At 47.1% G+C, this 21,100-nt stretch overlaps 1 protein-coding gene across 1 annotated transcript in view; it reads right to left on the bottom strand.

Moving 5' to 3' along the window:
• Positions 1-482: 482 nt before the first annotated feature.
• LOC142772309 (uncharacterized) overlaps positions 483-21,100 on the bottom strand; it is a 42,424-nt gene continuing 21,806 nt past the window's right edge. Inside the window, exon 3 of the mRNA XM_075874510.1 lies at positions 483-1,003. Coding sequence (XP_075730625.1) covers positions 483-1,003 — 521 coding nt within the window. The remainder of the gene's footprint in view (positions 1,004-21,100) is intronic.

Below are 21,100 nucleotides of genomic sequence, written 5' to 3'. Positions count from 1 at the left end.
TTACGGCGTGTTGTATTACCATATAGTAGTTTTGGGACAGAAAACGACATTAATTATTATTGCTACGGTGAGATGCCTTTATTGAGGGATGATGAATCCGAGAGTCCAGGGATCTGGTAGATCACCGCTCGTGCCCACCTCGTTCTCCTCTTCTTCCACCCGTCCCCTGAGTATCATAGCCACATCATGTGGAAAGCACATGAACATGGCCGTTATGTCTGCTCAAAAAATCATAAACCTACAGGCATCTGTCAATGAGAAACGTAAATTTACCCAAGCAAGCAAAAATAACCCCGAGGTGAAGCGTACTGCTGCTGTACCGAATTCCGTCTAGGCTGTCATCTGGAGCATCAGCGGTGCCCAACCGGTGCAGCGACGTCCAGGGTCTTGGACCTGGTCTGAGGCGTAATGTCAACGGATTAACCGCGAATGTTGCTGTCGGCCGTTCCACTTCCCTTAGGGTTTTCGTCCAGGCGCTCCGATCACGAGGCAGGCGTCAAGGCGTGGCTGTGCACGTTCAAGCTTCTCAGCATTGCGGCGCTGTAGATGAACTTAAGTGTGGCACAACTTGGCGCTTCTTTTTTAGCAGGCACGCCGAGCCCGAGGTTCGTCGCAGTGCGCAGCAGTCGCGAAAGCACCAGATCGATGTATTTTTCTTGCCATTCATTTGACGGGCTGCTTCGAGACCTCTCCTTCCTTGAAGGGACAGTGCTTTTACGAGTCCGCGCCCTGGTAGCATGAGATCGCACCGCCTCGGTGCCTTCTTCAGCAGGTGGCAGGGACCTGCGGCACCTGACTACCTGCCTTTTTGGTGGAAGTGGCGGGGCATCATTTCTGGTGACGTCCGGGCTCGCACCCGGTCGCCGTGGTGAGCCTTGGTTCGGAGCCACCTCGTAAGAAATCGCTGGCACCATCCACGGTGGCAAGAATGGGAAAAGTGGGAGTACTGGGTATGGACACTGGACGTAGTAGTACGGCATGGGCTCCGTAGGCAGTGTGGGCCCTGCAGTGTTCAGGGGAACGTCGACGAAAGGCTAAACAGCTCCTGCAGGTAGGCGGCGTCCATCAGTCCGTCAAACGCCGGCGGCGTGTGCTGGCGTCTGCCATGAAACGAGCGACTGCGCAGTCGTGGGCCATCCGAGTGCGGCACAAGCCGAGGTCTTGGGCAGCGGTCACCTCTGTCGGATCAGCGCGTAGCTTCGAAATGATGCCCAGTTCTTGAGCGTGCACTACGTGTGCAGGTGCGAGCGCGAGCAGGCGTGCACATGAGGGAATGTGAGTAATCATAAGGTGAATAATGAAAGCGTGATTAATCATAAGTTGAGTTAAAAATATATTAGGTAAGCAAGTAATATTTGAAATGATTAATTATATGGTAATTCTAAAGAACTGCAATTTCTATACTTATAAAAGAGAATAAAAGGTGACAAGCAAACCGACAATGACGCTTCTGTTGCTGTGACGCAGAGAAGGAGCCCCAAAGGAAACATTATTCCCAGAATTTATAGTAATGTTTAGCTTTTGAAGTATAGTTTCTAAATGTTTCTTTCTATGGCTTGTGGAACGTCGGGAAGTAATCAAAAAGTATCGATGTTTTCTGGCTCTTAAAGGTAAAAGCAAAGGAGAGATGGTATTCCATCAGACTTGTATACATAGAAAATTAGAAGCGGAATACGGCACCAAAACTTTTTTAATGCACACTTCCCATTTGCGATAGGGGCATTAATAATTATTTGTTATTTATTTTATTATAATATTATGGCTCTGAAAAGAAAGCCTTCTCAGTGTGCTTTCGAGTGCTCCCCGCGTCTCAATGAAACACGCTATAGGAGCCATGCCACTCATTTCACCGAGTGATCGACGCGAATAGTACATCGAATCTCTATGATGTGCGTTAAAGCATCGGTGGTATGCACAAAACCGCGACCCTCGAGGTGGTGATAGCGGAGCTACAGCATCGCCGGGCAGCCAGGCCATATTAGTGTTTTGGCCATTCACAGTTTCGTGAGCGCAGCACCGGTATACAATCTGTGTGCGCTCTCCGTCTTCATGGTCTATGTGTCGTGAGAGATGTGTCGAAGATATTCGCTGTGCAAGCTGTCTTTCTTAGCTGGCATACAGCGGTGTCTTGTGCTCATGTGTTAGTTGAAAGGTCTTTGAACGAGTTCATCTGCGTCTGTGGAGAGGCGGTACGTGCCATGATTGCCCGTCTGCCAGCTGCGACAACGGTGAACTGTGCCGTGTTTATTTTTAACAACCACTCGAAAAAAAGCTTGGGGGCCAGATTGTTGACTCGCTAGGTTGACTTTTTTTTTACTTTTTTTACAAAAGATGCTGAAAAGTCAGTGCCTGAAGAGACTTCAGCCCCGGCATACCATTACAGTGTTCGCCTGTTTCGATGACACTAGCGCGACTGAAGAAACGTGATTAGAAATTGTCAGGAAGTCGGATTATCTTTCTGACAACAGCGATCGTGCTGTACGGAAGAACTGTCACGCCAGCACTGAACAGCTACGATCACTCGGCTACACGTGATCGTGCCACACCGTGGTTGTTGAAAATAAAACAGCCACTGCCGCAATTGCTGTGATGCCTTTCGTACCAAGAGATCCTGTTACCGTGTTTACAGTGCTGACATAGCGCTCGCACGTCCCGTAAACCGCGATTACGAGTGAATGAGGGAAGTATGTTTACCTTTCCAGCTGCCTCTGTAATAGTGCTGTTTGGGAGAACCTTCACGCCCGGCTGCTGCACCCTCGTAGGATAGTTGTGGCCCTCGACGGATTTGCAAGCTTTAGGATGCTCATGTCACACAACGCTTGGCGTGTGAACCAGATAGTCTTTTAGGCTGGTGAAGTCGACACGCAGCAGTGGTTGAACGTCACGTTGCAGTTCAGCGTTATGAACTTCGATTGGGTCTACGCCGCCGCACAGACGCCCTTTCTTCATGTAGCACAATCGCACAGGTTTATCTAGCCCACGTATGCATGCACTTACGTCCATTGCTGTCCACAGGCGCACCGAAAAACGAGAGAAAATCTGATAGCTCTACAGTGTCACTGCAGCCACCGTAAATACTACCATCGGGAGTGCCAAAGTGGCGGCATCCCGGAACTACGCTAGCGCACTTGGCGGGTGACGTCAAGCAAATACCTTTTACTCATCGACCAACCTAGCCAGTGCGTAAATGAACAACAAATGAAACACCATATTTCGATAAAGAACAGATAAGGACCTAGTTTACCTCCTCCTTGCAGCGCATGCTCGTCACCTGCCTGAGGCAAACCGTGTCATGCTATGCTAGCGACAACAAAAATGCTTAGGCGTAGTCAGGACAAGTTGGCACGTGAGCTTGCCAAGGCTTACTTCACCCTGAAAAAAAAAGAGCATTTTCATCAGCGATACTTCCATACAAATGTATGATAATTTGCGCAGGTTTCTCGCATGCGCCAACGTGAATTGGCGAATTGTGTCGTATAATTATGCGCTTTCTTATCAATAAATTACAGTCGCGAGTCTGCGCCCATCCTTATTCAATTTCTTGTCCGTGTTTTTTTTTTTGCTTACCACCTCGTTTAATGATGTACTACGGACTCACCCAGCAACCTGCAATATTGCGACTTTTCTTACTGGTTGCCCACATCTCCATCGTCGTTCTTGTTACTGTAGTAACTGATGGTTTGAAATCACGACCGCTATAAGTAGACAGGGAATCTAAGACCGGGGCAAGCGCTTGTCCGTGTCATAGATGTACCAATCTACGTATCGGGCTCGTATTTTGAACTATCATGAATCACCAACTCACCCAATACCATTTTGCAGTAACTGATTCCCTGAAAAAGAGTCCTAACTGGTTTCTGAGTATAGAGACTGATCTTAATTAAAAATATTCTCGTAAATACACGAAGCGAAAGATTATGAAGGGGCTTGCTTCAGAGGTTAATTCAGGTAAACCATGAATCCTCTGTACATATGCTTAATCATCACCATACAAAAACGTAACACGAGAGCTGTATTGTGTTTCTATAGACACGTTGTATACACAATGTTTTTTTTTTGAAGAACCACGCCACATACCCTAGTGCCAGCCCACAAGCATGATACCTTCCGCTGTCTTGGACAGCCTTTCCCCTACACATCCGTCGTCTGGTCACCGTTTGATGGTGGGCTGTACCAGTCATATGCACGGCGCACGACTCGTCCTCTGTATAGAACAGACATTGGGCTGTCGTCAGACGCGCATTGTCGACACTCAAGACGCTTCACCGCGGGACGCCAGGAGTGGCGGCGACCAACCGTTCACACCACTTTCACCACTGAAATTTAGAACGCGCGTCTCTTCCTTGAACGCTGCTCGTTGACACCGCACAATTACCAGAGGGAGCTGCATCGCTCACACTGACCCGTCTCAAAGTCTTTGACATTCGCCCCTAGGGGCACGCAGAAAACCGACGAGAGCGCGCATCCCCCGTGTATCCCAGCTATAGTACACTATATTCCCGACGACGGTCTGCAGACAAATACAGGGCGTGAGATGCGCGCATCGCGTTCCATTGTCACCAACGCCGTCTCAAGGTTGCTTTTTTTATTCGTTAGGCTAAGTATTCTGGTGCTGCACTAAGATTGGACAACCAACGCCACCTAGACTATTCACAAGGCCCGTTCATACCCCTCTCTCCAGACGGCATACGTCACGCTAGTTGTCCGACCGGCACAGCAAGGAGGTAGCTTGTAAGGGACGCTCATCGGCGTAACGGTCAAACGCTGTCCGCGTCCTGCAGGAACGCGGCAGGCGGCTGTGTGCGCCGAGGAAATGCACATCAGCGTCGCTGGGACACACAGTCGGCGTCTAGCGCGTGCACGGACGGCTATCAAAGGAGCGTGTCGGGAGTGCGCTGTGCTCTCTCTCTGGACTTCGCTGGCCCGCTCGTCTCGAGTGCGCTCAGGGCCCTTGTGATGAAAAGGCGTGTCTGTACGCTCTCGTTGTAATCTGCTTCTCTTGCAAATATGTAAATTAAACGTATCTTCTACTTGTTCGTGAGACGCGTCGCAAGAGTCGTCCTTCGCCGGATCCTGGGTGGCAGCCTCAACCCCTCCCCGGACATATTACCGACTGTCCAGGGGCCGAGGACGCGTCGCTCAGGTGATGGTGTTGGTCACCCCGCGCACTTTTTTTACCCCGAACAGCAGACAAGCCACGACAGGTTTGCCTTTCATCACTACCTGCTTCACTGGTTAGACTGCGTTAGGCATGGTGCTGCATCGCACTGCTCTAAATCTTCCTCCGTTCCCACGTGTCCTATTTTATTTGTGTTGTATTTGTGAGTATGTGATTACACATCGATCAGTGCGACATGGGACGTTGTTGTGTTCCCGGGTGCCGCGGCAATGATGACAGTGGTCCCAAAGTGCGTGTTTTCGCATTCCCCAAGGATGAAGCTCGAAAGAAGTCTTGGATAACAGCCATTCCGCGAAAGGATTTCACACCAAGCATACACTCCAAGGTAAGAAACTGCTGAAGTTTGTTGTCTTACCGGCTCTATCGCGTTACTGGCGTTCTGGCTTTGTTACTGTTGAACGGAGCGAGTATCGTGAGTGGTGATGGTAGTTTTGTCGCGCTTCAGGTAGGGCAGTGCGGTAAAATAGGACAGAAATACTCAGGCTCGTGTCAAAGTTCCCATTAGCCCGTTTCGTATGAAAGTAATGAAGTCACTGTTATGCTTGGCGCAGGTCTGTGAACTCCACTTCCTCGAGGCTGACTTGATCACAAAGCTGTCACATTTAGACGCAGCGTCGGGACGGACATTGACAGTCGACAGCGAGAGGGTGCGCCTTGTGTCAGATGCTATACCATCGGTGTTTCTGAGCTCTCCGTCCTACCTGAGCACGAATCGCAATCGTCGAGAATCTCCTGTCTCGAAACGAGCTCGAATGGAAGACGAGGCCTTGAACAAAGCGATTAAGGACTCTATATGCGTAAAAAAAGCGAAGAGGAGAGAAATGCTGTGTCCTCTTTCGAACACTTAAGAGGCAAGCTTTCTGCTGTATGCAGTAATGATTTCTAGACCATCAAGGCCAACGATCGTTGTGTGATGTTTCTCCGCATCGAAGATAATCCTTCACCGCACGTGAGGTTTTCCGTCACTGTGCTTGCTGATCTCTCACTTGCAGTCTCAGTAGGTATGATCAAGCTGGTTTCATAACCTTGCGGAGGCGCAGTTCCAGACGCAGTGCGCGCCATCCGGACGTTGTCCTCACTGCTCCAGCAGCTGGAAAACCACATGACTGAGACGCCTGAAGTTGCAAGTCCGTCGAAAACAGCGTCAGTGTTGCAGCATATCGGCTCCTTATTGAATGAACTGTCCCAAGACAGTGACACGACCGAAGACACAGTGCTTTGTTTCGTTTGCTAAATGAGCAAATAGCTCTCGCACTCGCTGCCTCCATTCGTCGCTACAGTGCTGAAACATTAGTGCTTTCTAGCATCCTGCACTCCATATCTCCGCACGCCTATAACATTGCCAGATCAGCGTCGACGTTGAATTTACCCCATCCTTCAACCCTGCGCCGCGTTTGTTCCAAGTATGGAGGCGATCCACTGAAGGAGCAAAACGAAGCGAACTTCCTCTCCTACACTCGAGAAAGAGTGAAGTGCATGCAGCCGCATGAAAAGACGGTGACGCTAATGGTTGATGAAATTCATATCAAGCCATACTTCGATTATAAAGGGGGCAGCATAGTTGGATCTGCAGCCAATTCTCAAGAGGCAGCCACAACCGCTCTTGTTTTCATGCTTCAGTCGCTCTTGTCATCAAACAAAGATGCGCTTCACATTCTTCCTGTTGATAAAATGACCGCCGAAATTCTACATGAGTTCTGCAAGAAAGTAATTTTAGAAGTGGAATCTATGGGCCTCAGGGTCATTGCTGTAATTACCGACAACAATTCCCTCAACCGGAAATTGATGTCGTTTTTCTCAGAGAAACAGGAAGTAAGCAATGTATATCCTCATCCAGCCGACAACAATCGGCCTCTGTTTTATGTCGTAGACCCTGTGCACATATGAAATGCACCAGGAACAACTGCATGAATAAAAAAAACGAAGGAATATGCTTTTACTTTCCTGAAGTGAGCCTGTCAGGAATATTGCCCGACGGGCCGCCCTGAATGAAAGCAGCATCATTTGAAGCCGTACGGCAGCTGTGTGCACTGGAGCAGACATCGCTTCTCAAGCTTGGCTACAAGCTAAATTTCAAGGCAATCAATCCAACACCTATGGAGAGACAAAATGTAAAGTTGGTATTAAATGTCATTAATCCGTTTGTATCAAACGCACTTGAGACGCGTGGCGATGCCCTTGAAACCACATGTGCCAGTTCAACAGCTCTCTTCATAAACGTCACATGGACGTGGTGGAAAATCGTCAAGGTGAAGACCCCTTCGAAAGGTCGCCGACTCAACGACACCCTTCAAAATACAGTGAATTCTACGGTGGATCAACAGCTGGTTTTTCTTAGTGGCATGGTAGACTGGCTGGATGCTTGGAGCAGCGTCAACATGAGCCGTGGCTGCTTGACAAGGGAAACACATTCTGCGTTGAGACTCACTTGCTAATCCCTTGTTGAGCTGTCGCAGTACTGTTTAGAAGAACTAAAGTTCATGTATGCCTTGCTGGGAAAATTTCAAACTGACACTCTTGAAGATCGCTTCGGTCGCTACCGTCAGCTTGCTGGTGCACATTATCATGTTTCCGTGAGGCAGCTTCTGGAGTCTGAAAAGAAAATTCGTCTGCAAAAGCTGCTGATGCTTCCGCAGCCAGACATCAGCAGCGAAAGTGACACAGAAGTATCGCAACATAACTTCTCTGTTCACATCTCAAATGATGAAATTTCCAACCCAAAGCATGACATGGAGGTCGTTGCTTATATCGCTGGATATGGTGCTCATTCAGCTCTGAAGAAGCTGTCATGCGCATTTTGCAGCAGCGTGCTCGTCCTGGAGAGCAGGAACATAGATGTGGAAGGTAACACAATGATTGAGCACTTGTCAAGAGGAAGCTTAAAGTTTGCGCAGCCATGTACTGTGCACATGGTGCTTGTGACAACGCGTGTTGTCGAAAAGCTCACCAAGGGAGAAATTGCAAAGGCGTTCTTCGCGTCGAACAACCAACGTGGCATTGTAAGCTCCATTACCACATCACTGCTAGGGGATGTTGAGCTAGAGACTTGTAAAAATGGCCATACCTCTGAGACTATCGTGCGGCATGTAGTGCGTGTTGCAACAAATGTCGCTCTGAACAACTTTTGTAGACTTCGAAATGACACCATCCAAAGCGCCGCACAAAAAAGGCAGCTGACAGAAAAATCAAAACCTTGAACAAGAAATGAGGTAGGATGGTTTTAGCCTTTCGCCCTAATAAAACAACTTCTACAAATGCATTTCTGACTATTACAGATTGATCACTAAAGTGTAAAGGCAGGCGTAAACAAATGCCGACCGCGCAGGAACAAAAAAAAGAACAAAAAAAGAAACACCGGCATTCCATAAGTGCCCACAGCAGATATAACAAGAACGAGTGGCGACGACGGCCGGGGTGCAGGTGGGCAACTAGCGTGACGTCACGCTCTCCCTGGAGGGGCCTTGTCAATAGTCTAGGTGGTGTTGGGACAACTCGACTGGACGCTGCCTATAGGAACGCGCAGTCATCGTGGTCCTCGACCGCTGCGTGGAGCCAGTACGGAGCCAGTATGGCACAACGATGTGAGACAACCCCCCGACAGAAGGCGCAGGCTCCTAAAATTTGCCACGTATGTGCTGCTTCGCTGCCGTTATTATCGAAAGACGACAGCTATCCGCCGGCCGTACTACATGAGTCCTGGTCTCATCCGTGTGAGATATGGTCACCATTAGTGAATAAAGCACTCGGCTGCTGTCTCCAAGTTCGCCGGATCGAATCCCGAACGCGGCAGCCGCGTTTTTGATGAAGATGAAAATACTTGGGGTCTGTGTGCTTAGTTTAAGGTGCACGTTAAAGAGCACCATGTTGTCCAAGTTAGCGGAGCCCTACACTACGGCGTCTCTCATAATCATCTGGCGATTTCCGGACAATAAACTCCAACATTATTATTATTAATAATAATATTATTATTATATATCTATAATTAATAATATTATTATTACTATTATTAGCAGTTGTAGTAGTAGTAGTAGTAGTAGTAGTAGTAGTAGTAGTAGTAGTAGTAGTAGTAGTAGTAGTAGTAGTAATACTATTATTACTGGCAGCGGCATCCGCAAACATGAGTTTGTGCAGAACTCAGGACCATTGCCAGGGGGCAGCCATAACATCCGCAGAGCGCTTTTTTGTGCATTATACCGTTGCGATTGTGACGCTGCCTACCAAACAGTAGTAAAACAACCTACCACCCAATACTTATTAAGAACAGATATTGTGACTCGGACATGATGCGCTGGCGGCTGTTTCGCTTGCTTCACCTATACCATATTTGGTATTACGGGACGTGAATGGACGACGAAGGTATGATACTGGTACAAACATAATAAACATGAAATGCGTGTTGTGTAACAACATCAGTACATGCCACACTCTTGATACGCTCACGGTCGTTTCGCTAGCTTCACATGTACCAAACTCGGTATTACGCGACGCGAACGGACGACACAGGTAAATGACACATCCAAACATGATAATCACAACCTACGTGTCATGTGACAACATGACTACATGCAACACTGATAATGTGCTCGCGGCCGTTTCACTGGCTTCACATATGCTAAATGTAGTATTACGTGACCCCAATGGAAGACGAAGGTATGTGACTGGTGCAAGAAAGAGAGAGATTGACTTTATTTAAACATGTCCTGAGGAGGTTGAGAAAGGGCCATTCCGACCTTTAATTCAACCTGGAGGCTCCGCCTAGGATGGCGCCGGCAGCCGAAGGCTTGTAGCGATGTCCCGGGCCCTCTGGACCGCCTGTAGTTGCAGCTTGTATTGATTGCTCTTGAGGGCTTCCTGCCAGCATGATAAGCATGAGATGCGTGTCATGTGAGAACCTGACTAAATTCCACAGTCAAGGCGCCAATGGATTTCGACGTGACGCGGTGCGCGTGCCCGCAAGCGTTCATTTTGGCTGTTTCCATGGCAGGCGCCGGTCGTGCCATATACTCCTAGGCGCGCGCCGCGCTGCTTTGATTTGACGCATGCGCGTTTCAGCGCGTCCAGCGTCCCTATATCACTAAAAGAGGGAGCGCAGTGGCGCAAAATGCAGCATGTCGCATTTCACGCCAGTTGCCATCGGACCGCGCCGACGGACGCTGGTGGCGTCTGACGACAGACTAAAGATTGCTTGGTTTTGCTAACGTAGCATCGCTGTGCAAAGCGTGCACGTGCGTCAACGCTACATTGGAGTATATAATTGGGCCTTTCATGATGCGCTCGCGGCTGTTTTGCTATATCTACATATATTGAATTTCGTATTACGTGACGTGAATAGATGACGAAATATATGACTGGTGCAAACATCATAATGCTGACAGGCGTGTCATGTCAGAACATGGGAACATACCACGCTCATATCGTGCTCGCGGCCGGTCCAAATATACTAAATTTGGTATCACGTGACTTGAATAGAGGACGAAGGTAAACAACAGATCCAAACATGATAATTATGACATGAAATCATGTATGGCATCATTTACCTCCACCTCGGGACATTGTGCTGATCGTAAAGTGACATATCAACATATCTCATACGTGCTTCGCATATCAACAATTGCCATTGTACGTGGGATCAGCCATTTTTTGTTGCATGACATGCATGTCTTGATTTTCATGTTAGGGTCGGTCGCTTGTGTTCGGCATGCAATCATGTCATACCACACAAGTTTTGCACCATGCCATGTGAACGACACCATCGCAAGAGCTATGGTACCGTGAAATGTAAATCATGATATTCATCACATAGATCTCATGATTTTCATAATATGACTAGTCCAATATGTTCTTAATACAGTCATGGTATGCCACACCAAGTTTGAAATCAATACCATTATCGAAACGGCCAGGAGAGCTAAAAGTCGTAGGCGGCTAGATAGATAGATAGATAGATAGATAGATAGATAGATAGATAGATAGATAGATAGATAGATAGATAGATAGATAGATAGATAGATAGATAGATAGATAGATAGATAGATAGATAGATAGATAGATAGATAGATAGATAGATAGATAGATAGATAGATAGATAGATAGATAGATAGATAGATAGATAGATAGATAGATAGATAGATAGATAGATAGATAGATAGATAGATAGATAGATAGATAGATAGATAGATAGATAGATAGATAGATAGATACGCTCAAAGTCACCGAAGTTCGCTAAGAAATGCTTCGCATTTAGAATAGTAACAGATGGACGCACTTTTAGCCTTATTGGCCGCGAGGGCCTCCACTGGAGAGGCCAGCGCTAAGATTGTTAGGACGTCACAGATAGGATGCGTGCGCTCGTATTGCTTTCACCGTCCCCCATGGCTGCGCCGGTTACTAGTCGCGATTTTACGATGCAAAGTAGACACGAGAGTGCTTCTGGGGACACCTATTCGTTGTTCGCTTGCCCGTATTATCAGGTCTTACCGCTTCTCCGCAATGCAATGTCATCGCCGATGACATTGCATTGCTGAGTAACTCAGGGGACGAATGGCAAGTCATGATTACGGAGTTAGACAAGGAGAGCAGAAAGGTAGGTCTTAAAAGGAATCTGCAGAAAACGAAAGTAATGTACAACAACCTCGGAAAAGAGCAGCGTTTCGAGATAGGTAATAATAGTACACTTCATGTTGTAAAAGACTATGTCTACTTAGGGCAGGTAATAACCACGGAGCCGAACCACGAGATTGAAGTAACTAGAACAATAAGAATGGAGTGGAGCACATTTGGCAAGCACTCTCAAATTATGACAGGTAGATTGCCACTATCCCTCATGAGAAAGGTATATACCAGCTGTATTTTGCCGATACTTAGCTACGGAGCAGAAACGTGGAGACTTACAAAGAGGGTTCAGCTTAAATTGAGGACGACGCAGCGAGCAATGGAAAGAAAAATGGTGGGTGTAACCTTAAGAGACAGGGAGAGAGCAGAGTGGATTAGGAAACAAACGGGGGTTAAGCATATCATAGCTGAAATCAAGAAGAAGACATGGACATGGGCCGGGCATGTAGCGTGTAGACAGGATAACCGCTGGTCGTTAAGGGTAACTAACTGGATTTCCCGAGAAGGAAAGCGGGTTAGGGGGAGACAGAAGGTTAGGTGGGCAAATGAGATTAAGAAGTTTGTGGGTATAAATTGGCAGCAGCAAGCACAAGACCGGGTTAACTGGCGCAACATGGGAGAGGCCTTTGTCCTGCAGTGGACGTAGTCAGGCTGATGATGATGATGATGATGACCGCTTCTTTATGCACTTAGCTTCAAAACAAAGGGAAGCACGCATGGTGTCCACAGCAAAAGCGCAAGAAATGCGGTGTTGTAGCAGACAACACAACCCGGCATCCTATGAGTGACGGCATCACGTAGGTGGCGTCACGGTATGTACTCGAGGCCGATCTGCGACGTAAAAAATACTGACGCAAAAAAAAAACTTGCTGGGTTTGGGCGTACCTCCTTGGTTTAAGCCAGGTTTAGCGAGTGTTGGGCCGTAGTTCCATGATCTAGAGGTGGCGAAAGGACGGAACTAGACACGGCGCGCAAGCCGTAAGAAAGTGTGCGCATGACACTCTTTTAGTTCGTCCGTTCTACATATCGTTTGTTTCTTGGAATGTCCGCTGGATGGCGGTACTTCTATATGATGAATATATGATGAAAAGACGCGAGATGGCGGTACTTGGAGTGCTCACTAGATGGACGGGCGGATGGACAGACGTATGAACATAGAGACAGACAGATGCATGGACGGACGGGCTCACGAACAGATGGACGGATGAATGGATGAATGGATGCATGGACAGACAGACGGACGGCAGCGCACACTGTCTGACGGATGCTTCGCCCACCTCATCATCATGTACTCCGTGGATATGCTGTGATTCTTTTTTCTTACACCATGAAGCTAATAGTTCCGTTCACCACACTTGACGTTTTTCTGTCGCCAGAAAGGCGACATGTGTTTCTAGCTCTAGTAGCTAGTGTGCATGGTTAAGAAATGTTACACAAACGTTGGCAGCACAAATGCTACAAATGTGTTTCAAAAGCACTGCATTGAAATGGTGGTAAGTCACGTTCAATTCTAGGAGATCGGGGCTCTGGTTGCTAGCGGCGAGGATAAGCGCGCACGCGCGCAGCCGTTGCTGACAGCTACTGGCGCCGAAGCGTGATTTGGTGGAGGCTTGGTCGTTAGGGACACGCGCGCAGTGGTTGCTATAGGAGAGGGTGGTGGACGGATCCCGACGTACGCCTGACATAGTCGGACTAAGGAATGCATCCGCATTTAAAACAGGAAGACCGGAATTCCAGAATTTAAGTGTCTTAAGAATATCGTCTTTGAAACTGTACACTAAACGTAGCTGAACAGAAGGTTTTTACGTAAATCAGCCTTTGTTATGCCGTGCAAGATCACTCCTTTCCTTTTAATTCCCTCGTGAGTATCAGCGCAGCTTACAGGAGCTCGTGGCGCTGGGTGAAGTTCTTTGAAATTTTAAGGATGTTCTAGTCTATATAAATTTTCGCAGATGAAGTCTGTTTCTCTTCACCTATTTATCCCAAAAGTTTTGTCGCCTTCAAAATTTATTGCGGTACTACTTTTATGGGATGCTGAGCATTTTTTTGCCGCCAAAATCTTGAACCAATTTGAAAGTTCATAGGCCTCTAAATTTATATCGCAATTTTTGTTCCAGGTAGAAACAATAACAAAATAATGAGTTTACGTTTTACGCACAGTGTTGCTCCTAGCAGCTGCGTCGTAAACTAGAGGAGGCGACATTTGCTGACGCCCCACAGGCCCGAAATGCGCAAGCCAACAATAGACAGGTATAAGACAGTTATGATTTACCGGGCTTAGCTGCATAGCAGGTTTGCCGTGATAGCGGCATCGAATTGCGCAGGCGCATTAACCTATGCGTTACCCGTACCGCTCATCATACACACGGTATTTTTCAGATTTAATTTTAGCGCATTAGTATGGTGTATGTAGTGTAGGCAAAACATGGCGGCGCTTACGGACGCCCGCTTTGAAGAGATTTAGGCGTAGTCGTTGATAGATCCACTTCCTTCTCTATAAACGACTTTTTAATGTGTGTTCGCTTACACTTCAGTTAGCTTCGATGAGCGAGTATTACGCATAGGGCAGCTTTGAGATAGATTCCCATAGCTCCTTAAATCACTATGAACAGCACCGGTCGCGAGCAATGATTCCGGCTGGGGTAAGAATAAGCGCCAAGGTACTCGCAACTTTGACGACCTATACGTGGCGCGACTATACACCCAACATGGCTGTCATTGAGATGATCACCCCGAAGGAGGCAGTACCGGAAAGTACACTTTTAGTGAAGACAGCAATTTTTTCCGCGCATCAGTGGCTATTTGATAATGTTTTTGAGAACGTAGGAGATCGCTAGCATAATATATTAAATGAATAAATGCTTGGTAGCACACTGTGTAGATAAACATGCGCTCAATTGCAAACAAGGCACACACATAGCTTTTAACCAGGCCTTTTGCGTGATCGGGCACGACTGGTGTCATGTTGGAAATAATGGGAGTCTCACAACAAATTTCTCAGTAACATCAGGCACATTTTCGTAGACGCGCTTTGTCTTACAATTTTGCTTGCATTGTATTCTGCGCAAAGTTTGTTCAGCTCATCTAAAAGCACGAAGCAGAATAAGCTGACGAAAAGAGTTGTTGATTTTTAATTTCGAAGCAACACCATATCATATTACCGGTAGTATGATATTAGAGTGCTTTCTTGACTGAAATAACAAAAGCAGAATATCAAGAGAAGGAATTCAGCAAGCAGCTCGAACGAAAACAGTGGTAATATACAATTTTCACAGTTCAGAGGGCTCGTTTCCATTACTATTCTATGTTTCGGTGTTTGAGAAGCACAAAAGATACCATATTGCGGGGAAGAAACGACAAAAAGAGAGCTAAGTAAGACCGAGCTCAAAATGCTGCAGATCTGAAGGCCATGGAGGCCCTTCACAGACGCCTCAGGTGTGTAATTTTGCGATGAACACTTTGAAAATGGTCCCTTCATTCTTTTCTAGAGGTGCAACGCATTCCAAAATTAGTTGTGGTACTGTTTGCACAGCGACCGTGTCAAGCAGACGATCTAAGCGCGCAAGCAGCAAACCTTCAAGTTGCTGTACTCGCACACAAAAAGGGTGCTGTATACATTCACGGGCTTTCTTGGCCTGTTAATGTTAACCCTCTAAACCACTCATGGCTTTTTGGGGCGCCAACTCGAACGGGAGGTTCTACTTTTCCTCACGATGTATGTAGGTTGTGAGCATCGAGGCTCGCCATCAGTCAGCTGTTGTCAGCTGAAATCAGTCGATTTTTTTCTTTCTCTTTCTACTTTCGCTTTAACTTGAGAAACTCGAAGGGCTACAGTCATATCGAGGCAGTTAAAAAGTAGTAAAACGACCACAAACGCGAGAAAAGAGCAGCAACAACTGCTGTTTGAAGCAGGTCCAATACTTGGAGCATCTCAACAGAGCTTCTGGCCGCCACCGCACAGTGGTGCCATGGTATCCGGAAGTTGCGAATATGTAAACTGGTAGAGTAACTTCCACAGAAGGCCGTGGATCCAGTAGTCGGCGACTCGCTGACAACGTCACCATCTACGTGAGAACGGGACAACTAAGAGCAAAAAAATTAAAATATGACGTTCCAACCAGAAGTGGTAGCGGCGTTGATTGATTGATTTTGTGGGGATTAACGTCCCAAAACCACCATACGATTGTGGGAGACGCCGTAGTGGAGGGCTCCGGAAATTTCGGCCACCTGGAGTTTTTTAACGTTCACACAAATCTGAGTACACGGGCCAAAAATATTTCCGCCTCCATCGGAAATGCAGCCGCCACAGCCGAGATTTGATCACGCGACCTGCGGGTCAGCAGCCGAGTACCTTAGCCACTAGACCACCGTGGCGGGGCGGCAGCGGCGTTGCGCATTTGCCCAACATGGCACGAAATTGTAATTATTCTTAATTGCTGGCCTGCTACGTGCTTTTATTATTACGCATCTTGAGTAATCCTTAATTGCACCTCGCTAATTGCAAGCGAGAGGAAAAAAGAAACAAAAATAACAAAGATTGAGAAGCTAAGTTTATTAATTAGCCGAACGACGTACTTGCAATAAGCACAAGAAACTTCGCAGAGGCAACTTTTAGATAACTGTTGAGCACAATAGCATAATAGTTCGAAAACTCACCTTGCCCTAACGTTGAAAACTACTCCAGCGAGACAGCAGTTTTGAAAATAGAGAGTTTTAGTACTGCGGAACGGCGCTACGTACGCATCACGCAAGCACCTTGCGTTACGTGGCGTCGTTTGTCACTAATCGGCTTTTAGTACGCCGTAGTACCCGCGTACGAAACGAGCGTGAAGCGTGTTGCGCCATCTGGTATATCAAAATAGAAGCACGTGTTGTTGACAGCCAACGTGAGCCAACCCAATTCTTACAGCCATATTATGGCCATATTTTAAGCCACAGAGCCGGTCGGTGCTTGCTTTCGATGCCGCCATTTTGCAAAACAAAGTCTTCCGCGGTCGCGAACTTCTTCGAGAGCGGCGTGATCACCTCATACGTACGCACGCATCTCATGCGCGCGTACGTAGCGGCTGCGTACGTAATGCGATACGTGCGCGTTGTGGTCTGCGCATGCGCACTACGCAGAACGTGGCGTCCTTACGTACGCAACGCTGCCACGTACGCAGCCTACGCAGTAATAAAACTCTTAAATATAGCTTTGGCAGCCGTAGAGTACAGCGTCTAGTCTGTCGCGCTTACAGTCACCAAAGGCGAGCACACGCCGGCCGTACTCCAGCGAAAGCAGTCGACAGTCACAGGAGCAGCTATGTCCACAATCTGTGCGTTATTATAGCTATGAAATGCACATAGAAAATCAGCGTGCGCACGGTGGTGGTTTCGTACGCACGCAACCACCACGGAAAAGTGAGCGTTGCCTCGTTAACCTGGCAGTGCCCCGAACCAAAGAACACGCGTCCACACAAGCTCTGATGGCATATTGCCTGGACACGCCCCCGAATCCATTGGCCCATATTACCAGACTGCCTCCATGTGCGGGCGTTTGTGTACCAAATGAAAAAAAAATGGACGCTCAACCACATAGCAAAGACAAAAGCTTTAATAAAGTAATCTACAATATTACTGTAACAAATGAAATTATTATACTGAATGTTATTATTTTTTTGTTCTCGCTATCTGTCCTCCCCTCACCCCTAGTCGCCCTTCAATCGTCACGTGGTGGTTGATGTCTGTCGCAATGGGTTTGACCCCAATTTATGTTCTTACTTTCGCGACCTACTTAGATTAACCTTGTAAGCGCTGTTGGTGAAGGAGGAGAGTGCAACAAGAGGATGGTAAGGGTAAGAGAAGAGGAGGACAGGAACACGTGCAACCCGCACGTGCTTCAGTGATTGTGACGTCATGGGCCACGTGAAAGCCCCGCACGCTGTCAATTCAACAAAACACAGCCAACTGTTCACAAATACCGGAAATAAACAGAGCTTGCTGGAACAATCGCATCTACCAAGCAGAATGTGCTTTTACAGGGCAGGTCGTCTGCGCACACTCAATGACCTCGAGGAAGCATGCGCAATGATTTTCACCGGTGAAAACGCGACTACATGCGCGGACAATAGAGCACCTGGTACCATAAACATGCTAATGTTTCCCCCAAATATAAGCGTGAATGATGACCTCAGAGACAGCCCACCGGTAAGCGCTCGATAGTTTCGGCGTCAGGGGGTTACCAATTGTGACTTCGGGGAACTCTCTTTGACGTGCCGTTCAGACTACGAAAAGGGTCATTTTGACGTTTTCGTAAGCTTTCCCATTCTTATTCACTATCCGTTGAAAGGAATACTGAACAAAGTTTCTCCCGCCATGATTTCTAGCCAAAATGAAAGATCGGGTGCCGCATTCGCTGGACAAAGCCTTCGTTTCAGGCCAAACTTTTAGAAGAAAAGGAAGAGAGCAAACTGCCGCGCCGTGTACTATAGCGGGGAGACTAAAGTTCGTAGTTATATTTCCCTTATGTTTCTTAAGTATCAACAATCATCCAAGCGCCATCGACGAATCTCGTTGGCTAGCACTCGTTTTCGGCAGCCGTGTTCTTCTAAACGGGTGGTCAGCACCCAGTGAAACTAGATCGCTCACTAACGAGAGTGCACTGACCGGAAGAGAAAGGCCCATCACGTCTGCTGAAAGATGTGTGGATAATGTGCTTAGACATACGTGGCTTTGTATGTCTTTCAAGTTAGAAAGAAAACAGTTGCACACGCCAGTCACTTCTCAAAGAGAGCCCGAGAAAAGGCAGTAGGTGGTACCGACGTTATAAGGGGAAAAAATCTAGGGGCTTTAGGGTGACGTTTGACCGAGTACAAGGGTTCTATAAAAAAAACGTGACCGGAAGAAATGTCCCCGGAAATTACATGCCCTGCATAATGTACACGGAAAAATGTCTCTATTCGCGTTCTCAGAAAAAAAAGTCATCTTAAAAAAGCCTTGGAACAGTTTTCGAGCATGGTCAGAAAATGCTGCCTATCGGTAGTGAAGGCTCCCGACAAAACGTGAGCCAAATAATATAGCACAGCACGCGGCCTGGATTTCACTATAAATTATCAAAGTCAGCTAAAAACTGTTTTGTATTTGCATGATAAATAGCTGAATATACCCAAAAATGACAAGTGAATTACCCATTTATCAGCCATTGGCTAATTTGAACATGGCGCGCTCGCTCGTTACAGAGATCACCGCGGGAGGCCGTGACTTCTCCACGCGTGCTCACGTGATAACACCAACAAAAGCGGCGCATTCGAAGAAAAAAGAAACGAAAAAAGTGCTCAAGGCCACGAGGCACGTGTGACGTTTTTCAGTGGCCTTGCCGTCCCTCCCTGCTTAGCCTCCAGCGCTTTTGTCAGGACGAGAGAAGAGAGATTATAGTTGCAGCATGCGACAAACCTTTCTAACTCTACTCGCACTGGACGAATTCTTAAAATTTTTGCGGCGTTGAATTCGCGAGGCCATGAGAGAGAGAGAGAGAGAGAGAACTCTTTATTGAAATGCAGAGAATTTAGCCGGCATGCGAAATTCGCTGATAAGCTTTTCCAGTGAATTCATTCCGTGGTTACTTGAAAAAGTGTTTCAGGGCCCCAGTAACACGGGACACCATCAAACCTTGCGCTTTCCAGTCGCTAAGTCTTTATTTCTGAATTTAATAAAAAGAACATGTGCGCAAAGAAAGTGCTTTACTTAAAGATTTTAGACGAAGCGCCATAGTGACATACCAACTGCCTCTACTAATCTGTGCAAGTGTATTCTAAGAGAACTTGTTGTTAAGCTAGTTGGTAGAGCATTTCGAAAAGTTAATTGCGCTGTGTGTTTGATGCGTGGGTGTGTGCGTGTGTGAGTGATCGTGTCAAGTTTTCGCGCTCGAATTAAATTTTCGATGTGCAAGTGTAATTTTAGAGTCAATATGACATACAATGCGCATGTCAAATACATGTCATGCAGCTATGCACACGCCTGAAAAAGACAATACGGCGGTGGCAGTTCAGCGCCCATACATTCCATCTGAATAGAGCAGCTTGGTCGCTTCACCACTCTGCAGTGAGGTGGACGATTTCGGGAGCTCAATCGCTACTTGCCCTGTGGTTGACTGACCGATACTTATTTGCGGAATGAAAATAATACAAGAAATCGGGTAAAGGAGGCAAAAATCTGTGCCTGGGTAGTCATGTAAAGCCTAAACCGTACTGCCTTGGTTATTCGCTGGCGCTGTGGTAGACGTAATGAATACAAAGCCGTTTTGAGTACGGACATGTCCTCAAGCCACGGACTACCATTTAAGCATTCACCCCAACCAGCCTACAGGTAACGCTGCGATCATTATTGCAAGATCGAGGCAGATAATTAAAGAGACTACTTTTGTCCAGAGAGAAAATATCCGCTACTATTGTCAGAGTTGCCGTCAGAAACTCCAAGAGCCAAGAAAAAAAAAAGAAATTCCGCATAGGCAGCGAGCAGAGCCTCAAGCGCTGCACTAACGAAAATCGGAGCAAGAGCGCTCACCGAGTCCGGTCAGCCTCACGGACCTTGTTAATTCTGCAGCTCGAACTATCGCTGTGGGCCACCGTCCAGAGCGCGTCCTGTGTTGCGGTACTGGCCCCGAATCACTAAAAAAGACTACTTGTATTCGCCAGCGTAACGTGATTAAAGTTATTATCAGAGAACAGCACCTGGTTTACGGACAGAAACTCCTACCTCGCTGAAGGCTGCTGGACACAAGGTTCGTTTTCAACTTCCTTCGTTTCCCAGCACACTTTGAAAGTTCGTGAAGGGTCGAACAGAGACTGCATGCTTACTGGTTCTTGGTTAGTTTACAGTTGGGGATCTTTCCACCTAGGCAGCCATGCCAGAGGGACCATTTATTCCGGGGACGTTATTTCTTACACCCGTTTTATAGTACGGTAATCCGATAGTTCACCCTTTTGGTTTCCGGTGTTTTGTATGCCACCCACGCACTACAGTACTCATTATAAGGTTCTCGGAACGCGTGTTTCTGTTTCGAGCAACAATCCAAAATACTGTAAAAGTGTGTCAGTACTTCTTGAAATCATGTCCGGAGAACAGGGATATATCAGTGAGGAAGTTTCAATCTAGCAAGCACGTGTAATTGATGTAATGTACCTTACCATATTATTAGGCTGGGTTTTACGTCAAAACGTCATCATATGATTATGAGAGATGCCGTGGCGGAAAGCTCCGGAAATTCGGATCATCTTGTGTTCTTCGACGTACACTGACATGGCACAGTACACGGGCCTCTACCATTTCACC

This window comes from Rhipicephalus microplus, chromosome 9 (assembly GCF_043290135.1).
Source record: "Rhipicephalus microplus isolate Deutch F79 chromosome 9, USDA_Rmic, whole genome shotgun sequence".
Taxonomy (NCBI): domain Eukaryota; kingdom Metazoa; phylum Arthropoda; class Arachnida; order Ixodida; family Ixodidae; genus Rhipicephalus; species Rhipicephalus microplus.
This window is presented reverse-complemented; position numbering and strand designations above follow the sequence as displayed.